Genomic DNA, 11,428 nt, shown 5'->3' with positions numbered 1-11,428 from the left:
CTGTAGTGGGTAGCGGTAGCGCAAAGCGTATTTCAGCTCTCAGATTACCCGTTTTGATAAGTGAATAATGCCCTGTGCACTCAGTCGTCGGGGCTGAGGGTGAAAGCGAACAGTGCGTAACCGTGCGCGTACTCCTCGCGGTCCACCAGAAGTGGTTTGTCTTTCAGACGCTTCCCGGCTGTTTCCACCAGATTAAAATATTCACGGACGCAATGTCCATTCTGGCAGTCTGGTTAAAGCGGTTTATTGGGGATTTGTTCACCGTCCGCGTAGAGAGCCAGAAAGTTAACGTTGTAGTGTTTAAAATTGAAGGGGGTTTGTGTAAAACAGCCGCTGAATGCTGCGTTGCCCACAAACCCCCAAAATGACCACTTTGCGTAACTGTCCGAGAAAGAGGTTTTCATGGTTACACACACGGCTCCCTGCAGGCAGACTGAAGACTTTCATCTGTACGCGGTCTATGGGGTATTTAGCGTTGGCAGTCAGGAGTGCTTCGGCGTGTCCCAGTCTGATCCCGGGTGACACTCCGACTCTTTTCACAAAGATGCAGAGAGTACGCTCAGTTTGTGTTCTCCGACGTTGTTCATTAAGCAGAAAGCATATCTGTTGCGCGTGAGTTTTATTTTCAGGTCCACGCCATTCAGCAGTAGTTTGTCCTGAAAAAACAGGTCTGCGTGAATGTGACCCAGGAGCTCCAGTTTTCGGCTTTGCGTCGTGTATGATGCTCTTTTTCGGAACCCCTGATTGAGACCATCCAAAATTGTGGACTCGTGTTGCCCGGCTGTGTCTTTGTAAAAGAGCCCTGTTGAATACTGCGTCTTCAGCGTCTCTTCACTGTAGGCAGGGGGTTCCGACCCTTAACGACACACCATTGGCTCCCGAGGGGGCGGGGCATGCACCCATAACAACACGCCATTGGCTGGCAAGGGGGCGTGACATCCACCCACCGCTGACTCCCATTGGCTGGAAAAAAGGGGGCGTGGTACATGTCAAGAGTTTGACGAAAGGTGTCGCTTTGTACTACTTTATAGTACTCGCAGCTACCCACCTTCATATGGACTTGGTGACGTCAGCGTACATACACATAGAAAGTTTCTAAAACGCCAGCATTATCTCCTTACAGCAATGCTATCAAACACTAGTTAACACGTTACTGTGTCTTTATATTCATACAATAAAGCCTAACTATCTGACACTGCTGGAGATTAGGATAATGGGTAGAGATGAACTGATTAAGTTTTATTTTGGTTTGGGGAGTTATTAGGGCATTGTAGCTCCTGTACTCTTGAACTCCTAGTTAGGACTGCACCTCTCTTTCACTGCTAGTGCCAGACCAGTCCTCGCGAAGCAAAGAGTTAGAAAACGGTATTTCGTTCAATGAATTAAAGATAACGATGGAACGATTTTGCTATTTCGTGCGCACAAATTATAAATCGTTCCCTCGACATAATTCCCCCCCCCCCTACTGATGGCCCCTCCCGGGCTCCGTAGTATGACATCATTTCGAAGGGAGTTTCTTTAGTTCGGCACTTCTGCATAACTCAGACAACAAGTCCTGATTTCGAAAGCTGGAAGAGGACAGCAGTATGGGCTTGCGTTAATGGATCTGGACTCACAGATGACCCAAACCCTGCTTGGGGCTCTACAGCACACCTGTATACTGTACCACACCTCCTCATATTGGTTCGGTATGAATGTATACAAACAGGTGCCAAGATGGACTGGCTTCCCATCCAGGGTGTAACCCGCCTTACGCCTGTAGCATGCTGGGATAGACTCAGGCTCCCCCCCACGAGCCTGACTTGAAAGAAGCAGTAAGAAAATGGACAAATGGATATAAAAACAAGGCAGACAAAAGTGTCCCGTCAATCATTTCATAATGGGGACTAAAGTTTGGAAACTTTATTTTGGAAACATACAGCACAATCTGGTATGAAATTAGCAACACTGTCATTTTGTTCATGGTAGAGCAAGACAATGTTGTGTAACTTTGCACTGTGGGCCACGACATTTTGTTGTCTTCAGTCCAAAAAACAAACAGTGTTTCAGCACTTTTCTGTGTGCAGGGGCACCACTGAGGTGGTGGAATGAATGGAGTAATGGTGGGAATAAGGATTTCTTTCCTTTTCTACCCTTTATAAGAGGTGAAATTCGATTTCAGCCCATTGAATTGGCTAAATTTCACTCCGGATTTGGACATCCTGGTTGTAACAGACTCTGTACAATGACTCTGGTCATGTGGAGGAAAAGCACCTTGTGACTGGACATGAACTATACAAAACTGAGACCTGAGAGAAGTAATGTTGTCATAGTGAGCAAGAGAGGCAGGAAAGCTAACAGGAAGCTCTTGGGGCATTCCACACATTGCACCACAATTATCTCACCCTCGAGACACTGTTACGTTTACACGGCCTTTTTAGTTGTTGTGTGACTTAACGCAATTAATTAATTGAATGAGACGTTAACCAGGGGCAGCACAGTCCGAGTGCTTCTGACAGAATCATGTGAGCTCCCAGAGGCTGAGCTTGTGTCAAAAATGAATTAACTGACATGATGCTGCATACTGCTTTCACATTTTTAACTTTATACACTTTCAAGATTGATGTAGGTTTTTCCCGTAGGTAATTTACGTCATTTCTTAAATGTGTGCAGTGCCAGAATTCTTCGATGCTTGATATTCACTACCTGACCAAGGAGCCTCACAGACAGGTGTTTATTTTGGACTCATTAGAAGGGTTCGTGGGCAAAAGAGGAGCATACCCATGCAGACATGACTTTTCCTTTAAAAGGAAAACCGTGCAAGCATGTTTTTTTTTTTTGGTTTTTGTGTTGTTTGTGTGCTGTACATTGCTTGTACAACAAATTAACAGCTACTTCAAGTTTGGCTTTGAATGTGTGCAGTACATTGTTTATACAACAAATTAACAGCTACTTCAAAGTTGTGTCTGAAAGCTTTAAAACAACAAAATGAAAAGTGCCTGAATATTTTTGTAAGGCACAGTATTTTTGTTTACATGTGTTTTTATCCTGAATGGACTCTCCCATTAAACCGCTTTCCATGAGTTTACAATCTAGTTCTACTGCCTCAGTGTACAATATCTAACACCGCTGGGTCCTCCTGTCCACAGGATGGCACTGCTCAGCTTCCCTGTTCCTGATCTGGAGCGCACCCTGAAGGAAGCCAGTCGTGTGCTGCAGCTAACCCTGGAGCCTGAGCTGTACCTGCAGTACTGCAGCGCCCTCAAGGAGCAGGAGGGGTTACTGCAGGATATTCATTCCCGTTTTGCTACCCAAGTGGCGGGCAAGGAGAACTGGGTGACGGAGCAGTTCAAGACCCGTCTCCTCTCCCTCCCAGATCCCCTGCCCACTTCAACCGCTATCCCTGCGCTACTGTCCTCCTCCGCTGCCCAGCAGTGCCCCGAGAGGCGCGATCGGGTTCAGGTGGACAGGGCGGCTGCCTTGCTGTGGGCAGTGGCCAAACTGAGGAGCGAACCCTGGCTGATCGAAGGAGGTGCCCTGACCGAGCGCACCCAGCAGTCGGAGGTCTTCTCTGCCAGCCGCTTGCCTGGAGAAACCCGAGACGAGATCAAGGTTCGGCAAAGTGTTTTTAGCTTCAGTTCATTTACAGTTTTAGATTGGATACGTTCACAAAATACCTTGTAATAGTAACAAGTCAAAAGTGGGTTTTTGGGGCACCATCTACAGTTCATATACTGTATGCTCTCATTGTAGTCTCTCCCTAGAAAATTCCAAACATACTTTGAGTCCCCCCCAAAATACTTAAAATGCTCTTATTTATGCAAATCGGGCAAAAATGGTGTTAACGTTTGGGAAAGGCTGTTGAGCTTAGATTGCAAAGAGCATATCACAAATATGTGCATTTCACCTCTATAGACACCTTGAAAGGCATACAAAATTAACTAAAGGCGTTCCTAGCATCAGACCTGCTTGGTAGACAGGATAGTCTGGCTATAAGTGAAATGTATTGTCCTCTGAACCTTCATAAAAAAGCCTGTTTAATCTAGAACCTCACTTTCCAAGCTCCTGATTTTCCATTTTCCATCTTCCATGCTGTCGTTCCTCTAGGTGTACCCACAAAGCCTTCATGCTGTACTGTTCCACGCGGGAGCTGTCTTCCCCGTGAATATCCTGTCCCGCTCGGTAGAGGGGGGCTCCCTCTCTCCCCTGCCTCTCCCAGAAATCCACAGGCAGGTGTCTGAGGTGCTCCGCCATGCAGATCTGGACAGGAGCACACAGGTTCCCATCTGCAGCTTCTCTGGCCTGCAGCGGCGGGTGTGGTACGCCCTGAGGCGCACCCTGCTGGAGCAAGGCGGGAGTGCGGTGGCGCAGGTGATGGAGGTCCTGGAGAGTGCGGTGGTCGCTCTGGTGCTGGAAGACGGCCACCCTCCACCCGATCCAGCAGATGCGCTGAACGCTTTGAAGCTGGGGAAGGGCAGCGAGGGCGGGCACTACTTCAGATATTATGACAAGGTATGGCCAGGAGGAAACAAATTAAATAATAAGAGCACCTTAAAATAATGTTGTTTTGTTAGTGAACACAGTTAGTTCTCAGAGCTCTAAAGTTGTTCGTGATCAGATCAACATCATTTGATGGAAAAACATTCTCTGCAAAGGGGCAGTGTCAAAGTCATTTGAGCTGAAATTTTACATAATGTAATTGTAGCGGAGCTAGTTTGGGCATGGTGACGTCATCGCCCTCCCTGCGGGTTGCAGGGACCTCAGCCGGCTCACATGAACCATTTCAAGTTTTTTTATATAGAAACTATTATATACATAGACTTCATAGACCAGAATAAGACATTTTAAAGGCATGTGTTTTATAACTCTCCTTTTCCAATGAAACTTTCTTCGTCTCCTCTGGTCCTAGGTGGTCAACATGGTGGTCTTTAAGGATGGCACAGCAGGCATGGTGTTTGAGCACAGTGCTGTGGATGGCATGGTGGCAGGAATAGTGGCAGAGGGTGTGTGGCACCTTTCTGAAGCACTTAAATTAGATGGACTTGAGCTGCAGTCAGGGACACCCGAGACCCCTCCAGTGAAGCCCCTGATTTTCTCCCTACAAGAAGAACGCCATCCAGATATCCCATCATCCTTGTCACCAGAACCTGTTCACAAGATCGTCACCTTTGAGATCTCCTCCTATCCAGATGTGTTCTCGACCTTGCGGGGGCAAAGAGGAGTATATGACGCTTGGGTCAACTTCTCCCTGCAGCTGGCACTTAAGCAGACCTGTGGACAGGATGCTTTTCTCTTGGTCACGCCAACCCATATGCGCCACTACAAGCATGGCCGATGTGACCCCACATACACCCTGACCAAGCAGTCCAGCGGGCTGGTGAAGGCTTTACTTTCCAGTATTCAGCACAATCCTGAAGAGCTCTTTAGCCTCTTTCACCAGGCTTTCAAACAGCACAAAGAGCTCATCAAGGCCACCAAGAGTGGCCAAGGCATTGGTCCACATTTGGCCATCCTCCGCAATTCTCTTCCTCAGGGCAGCCGACTCAAGCAGTTCCTCGAACCCTTTGGCTGTCCTTCAGTCTACCTCACTGGTAAAGACCTCTTGGTTGGGGTGGAATGCGGGGTGGGCAATGTCTATGCTACAGATCAGCTTGCTGTCTCCTACATGGGAAGGAGAGATCGGGTTCGGATGGTGCTTTCAGGGAAAGGGACCTTCGTTGAATGTCTGGAAAGCCTTCAGAAGAACCTGAAAGAAGCACTTATGCTGGTGAAGGGTCTGGCTCTGAGATATGCCATCGCTGGGCAGATGGGTGCTGTTGAAAGCCTGCTGGGGTCCTTCCAGAAGACAGAAAGAGAAGAGAAAAAAGAAGAAGAAATCAATCAGAAATTGAATCTTGCAGGCCAGAATCTAACTGAGGAAATATGTCCAACTGCAGTAACTCCAAAACTGGTCCCGAATTTTTCCCTGATCATTCATGGAGGAGCTGGTGAGAAGATGATGTTGAAGCAGGAGGTGGTGGAGGTCATTGAGTTTTCCTTGAGAGCCGCTGCCTCACTTGGGGCTCAGGTGCTCTCTTCTGGGGGGAGCAGTCTTGACGCTGTGGAGAAATGTGTTGCAGCCCTTGAAGACTGCTTCCTGTTCAATGCTGGCAAGGGCTCTGTATACAACCAGGATGGTGAACAGGAAATGGAAGCAACCATCATTGAGGGCTGTGGAAAGCGCTCAGGATCTGTGGCTTGTCTGCGGACCATTAAAAACCCAGTAAAAGCTGCCCGTCTGGTTATGGAAAAATCCCCCCATGCCCTGCTTTCCGGTGGAGGGGTTGAATCCTTTTTGGAAACTCTGAAAGAGAAGCCTGTGGATTTGCAATACTTCCATACGGACTTACGCTGGATGGAGCTCCAAGCAAAACGGAGTGGCCTCACCACAAAACCTAGCCACCCCCAGACTGTTGGGGCTATAGCCCTTGACCGCTCGGGGAAACTGGCAGCTGCTACCTCTACTGGTGGACTTGTGGGCAAATGGAAGGGACGGATCGGGGACACGGCTGTGGTGGGTGCAGGGATTTATGCAGATGAGAACGTGGCTGTGACCTGCTCAGGAGATGGTGACGTTTTTTTGAGAAATACGGTAGCCAGCAAAGTGGCCCACATGTACAACCTAAAAGGATACAGTTTGAGAGAAGCCTGCAAAGAGGTCCTCAGGGAGAGTTTGGAAGGCTCTTGCGGAGGCATCATTGCTGTCAGTTCCAAGGGGGAAGCAGTGGTTGAAACCAATGCTGCAGTAATGTTTGTAGGATCGGTCAAAGGCGGTGTCACACGTGCAGAAGTGCTTAGACCAAAGAATTATTTAAATGTAATCTGGGAATCGGAGGATCTGGTGGCCTACCTTCATCCTAATCCCTGGACTCCTGGCACCACTGTCCTGACCTCACAGAGCCCAAGTTGGCAATCCAGTATCTTTCATCTGCCTCTGCCAGAGTACACAGCACTGATGCTGGGGGCTCGAGCTGTGGCTGGCTTGCTGTGCCAGCAGATGCCAGTTCACCGGTGTGCTCTGATTGCGGAGGCTCAGGCGGATCAACCAGCCCATGTCAAGTTGCTCCCACTGCATGGGTTAGAACCAGAGTGGAAGCCACATCTTCATGAAGAGAAGGAGTTCCATCCCCAGTATCGAGGCTACTGCACTTCCAAGAATGGCCCACGAGCTACAGATGCAGACCTAGAGGAGGTCCAGGCAAGGATCCAGGCTAAGCTGAGGTCACCCATTCCTACCCCCAGCTATCATTTCTTTGGCGATTCCGCAGATGATAATCTGTTCTCACGCATTGTGCAAGGTGCAGAGAAGAAGCAATGGAGAGTGTGGGAGGATGATGCCCACGTGGCCTTTCTTACCCCTTTCCCCAACTCGCCTGGTTTTACAGTGCTGGCACCTCGACGTCGTCTTCCTAGTGACCTCTTCAGCCTGGATGAAGAGGACTATATTGAGCTGGCACTTGCTGCTCGTACGGTGGCCCTGCTGCTGGAGGAGGGCCTTGGAGCCCAGAGTTGTACTTTGATCTTCGAGGGGTTAGAGATTGACTATGCCCATGCCAAGCTTGTACCTCTCATCATGCCCTCTCAAGGTCCTGAGGCTCCCGAGCCACATTTCTGCCCCATCTACACAGGCCATGTATCTTCTGTGGATGGGCCACCTGCCAACCCCCAGGACTTGAAGGACCTCCAGGCCAAGATTACCCAAAGCAGGCCTCCTCGTTCATGGGAGAACCCCCGAGAGCATGCCATTTCAGCAATCAAAAGCCAGTGGTACCGCAACCTTTTCCAAATACAGAACACCCTCTACCATGCAACTGTGGAGTTCTTCCACAACACCTGCAGGTATGCATATGCTTTGACTCCCATTACAACAGACACAATCTCCTCTCCCATGGGCCTGGGATCCGATTCAGAGCCAGTACGTGTGAACTTGCTCGGACAAGATATCTATCTGGCAGATTCCATGCAGTTTGTTCTGGAATACTTTCTCCGCTTTCAGGAAGGTTTGCCAGGAACCTATTATGTGTCCCCCAGTTTCCGGGGAGAAGATCCTGATGCTACTCACCTGAACCAGTTTTACCATGTGGAGTGTGAACTGCTGGGGGACATGGAGAAAGCCATCGGAGTAGCAGAAGCATACGTGGCGTACCTGACTCGCTCCATGCTCCGAAGGCATGCGGACCTCATTCTCAAGACTGCTGGGACCCTATCCCATGCCGAGAGCCTCCTTGAGAAGCTTAGTGGGCTGAAAGGCTTTCCCAGAGTGACACTGGACCAAGCCCTCACCATGATGCCATCGGAAGAATGCCTGGAGTGGGTGGTAGAGGGCCAGCCCCAGTTCGGCAGGAAGCTGACCCGTAAAGGGGAGCGGGTACTGATCGAGAAGTTTGGCGGTGCCGTGTGGCTGACCGAGATGGATCACCTTGGCGTCCCCTTCTATCAAGCCTACGTTGATGGCACCAATAAGCAGAAGGCCAAAGCGGCTGACCTGCTCCTGGGCTTAGGGGAGACTCTGGGGCTTGGTGAACGGCACACCACTGCCGAGAAGGTACAGGAAGCTCTAATGCACCACACGGTGTCCGAAGATGCATACACCTGGTACATCAACATGCGAAGGGTCAAACCCTTGCTCACAAGTGGGTGGGGAATGGGAACAGAGCGCTATCTATGCTGGCTGTTTCAACACAATGATGTCCGAGACTTGCACATTATCCCCAGGATGAAATCCAAGAAATACTTACCGTGAACTCCTCCGTTCAATACTCCCCCCCCCCGAATTGTGTCTTTGTTATTCATCTATTGCACAATGCCTTTCCTGTAGGCTGCTAGCTTGCATAAAAATGTTTTGCTTCTATTTCTAGACCAACCCCTAAAGGGTTTTCTTTAGAAATTCTAAAATATTCAGATAGAAGCTTAAATACTCTTTTCTCCTTCCGTTTTCCTTAGTGCAAATAAACCTGACTTATCAAGTCTTGCAAAAGATCTTTGAGCAGATGTATAAAAAAAGCACATATTTCTCTGATGACAGAGGCTAAACGTTTCACTCAAGCTTTGTTGTGTCCCTTCTAGTTAACAGCTGCATTGAAATCAACTTGTTTGTGATCAGAACATCAAATGTTCTGAAACACATTCTCCTTACTTATGATTCCTTATGTCACCCATGTTTAGCTTTTAGCAGTACATTGACCCAAAGATGACACCCGTTTTGGGAAAAATCCCAATGGACTCTCATTCATTTGGATGACTTTCCATAACCTTTTTGAGCTGCCTGTAGCAAACTGCTTAAGGAAATACCTACTGTAGTGTTTGGGAAACTATGTCGTAAACCCAGAAGCTTGTGGATGCAACACAACACAACACAGAAAGACCAACAGACCACATTCAAACAAAAACAGAAACATTCCGTAGAGGTCCATTTGACTGTGTGTGATTTATCAGATCTAGCAATGATCACTAAGACAGACCACCTCACAAACACATTCTAACAGGAGAAACATAAGGGTTTTGCCAGAAGTAACAAATTATGCTATTCTGTCTACACTCAAATCCTCAGCAACCATCGTCATTTTGAAACAAACCAGCCACCACTGAGAATTCATCCTCCTTTTTTGTATCTGTGTGTGGGCAAGTTTTTCTCTTGTTACAGCCTGCCCTTTAACTAACATCCAATGAAACAGAAATGTAATATGCAGAAGAATGTGATTATGATCTTTACACTGCTACTTCATATTAGTTATCATGTGTTAGTACTCTGGAGACATTTGATCCAAAATCATTTTGAATTTTGTTATTGCTTTCCCTGAGTGAATTCCTAATTTGCTTTGCTGATACCTTGCTTCACAGCTTGTGTTAAATCGCACGGTTTCCCTTTGAAATATTTACGTCACCTGCTCAGGGCTTGAGCTAGGTAGAGATTTTATTTGGCCTGTACTACCCACTTTCTTATCTTCAATAAAACATTCAAACATTCGCCTTGTGGTTTAATTTGCTGTCTGAAGATCTGTTTTTCTTTGACTCATTCATACGACAAAATCACATTGCCAGCAATAGTAAATAGCTTTCCCAAATAAGATCATAACCCTTTCCAAATTGGAATCTCTAAATGATAATAATAATGAATAATTGCTTACACTTATACAGTGCTTTTCTGGACACTCCACTCAAAGCACTTTACAGGTAATGGGGACTCCCCTCCACCACCACCAGTGTGCAGCCCCACCTGGATGCACCAGTACTCTCCCCACACACCAGCTCTCAGTGGGGAGGAGAGCAGAGTGATGAAGCCAGTTCAGAGAGGGGGATTATTAGGAGGCCATGACTGGTAATGGCCTGGGGGAAATTTGGCCAGGACACTGGGGTAACACCTCTACTCTTTTCAAGAAACACCCTGGGATTTTTAATTACCACAGAGAGTCAGGACCTCAGTTTTACGTTTCATCTGAAGAATTATGCCTTTTTACAGTATAATGTCCCCGTCACTAAACTGGGCTATTAGGACCCACACAGACTGCAGGGTGAGCGCCCCCTACTGGCCCCACTAACACCTCTTTCAGCAGCAACCTCAGCTTTCCCAGGAGGTCTCCTATGCAGGTACTGACCAGGCTTACACCTGCTGAGCTTCAGTGGGCTGCCACTTGTGAGTTGCAGGGTGATATCGCTTCTGGCCTATGGCTCAGAGCCAGTGTAGTGTACTATAAATGATATTTTTGCTCTTTGCTATACCTCAGCACTGAAAGATGATGACTATTCACATCTTCAGGATTCACGTGTGCAAATTCCCCCAGCACCTACGGAAGTACTGGCATCCAGTGGAGGAGTAAGGCATTTTTTAGACTCATAGTACTCAGCACAGTAATGCACCTCTTTGTCTGGGGAATTTTGGTGACAGGCAGTAGATTAATTAATCAATGATTAATAAGATTAATGCATTTTAACTTCGAAAGGATAATGTAATCAGTTGTGTTGAAAAAAAAATGGCTTATTATTTCAAGACGTTACGTTACTTCAGCAGTGAAACGGACCGTTTATTTCTATTGGCCTGGGGTACTTCTGAGACAATATAAGGTACAATGTACTTCAGTCTCAGTGAGAACATGGGCAGCTCAACTACTTGATGCTGGATGGAGAATGAAAAGCACTTTGGCAAATCAAATATCACTTGGCGACAATGAATCCTCTCTCCCCCCCCAAAAAAAAAACAATCTTGGGATTTAATTTCTCCAACTCCCCGTGTGGGCGATACTAACCTATCCCTCACAGCGGGGATATGGATCCACAACGATGCTATATATCTATATATTTTACGGATTTTTCACGGAGAAAACGCCACACCCACTTACATACATAATAGATTATTTCGAAACAAACACACCTTTAGATAACACACATTGAGATGTGTTAACCGACTTACATT

General features: G+C 47.4%; 1 protein-coding gene across 5 annotated transcripts in view; it reads left to right on the top strand.

The window, feature by feature from the left end:
• The window catches only part of LOC148648735 (uncharacterized), a 29,508-nt gene extending 19,524 nt beyond the window's left edge, over positions 1–9,984 (top strand). For all 5 annotated transcript variants that reach the window (XM_088606582.1, XM_088606584.1, XM_088606583.1 and 2 more), the window contains exons 2-4: positions 3,129–3,591; positions 4,087–4,491; positions 4,889–9,984. In XM_088606582.1, coding sequence (XP_088462708.1) covers positions 3,129–3,591; positions 4,087–4,491; positions 4,889–8,761 — 4,741 coding nt within the window. In that variant the 3' untranslated portion in view covers positions 8,762–9,984. The remainder of the gene's footprint in view (positions 1–3,128; positions 3,592–4,086; positions 4,492–4,888) is intronic.
• The last annotated feature ends 1,444 nt before the right edge of the window (positions 9,985–11,428 follow it).

The sequence above is a fragment of the Lepisosteus platostomus genome, chromosome 14, assembly GCF_059453375.1.
Source record: "Lepisosteus platostomus isolate fLepPlt1 chromosome 14, fLepPlt1.hap1, whole genome shotgun sequence".
Lineage (NCBI taxonomy): Eukaryota > Metazoa > Chordata > Actinopteri > Semionotiformes > Lepisosteidae > Lepisosteus > Lepisosteus platostomus.
Note: the sequence above shows the minus strand (reverse complement) of the source record. Positions and strands in the feature narration are given on the sequence as shown.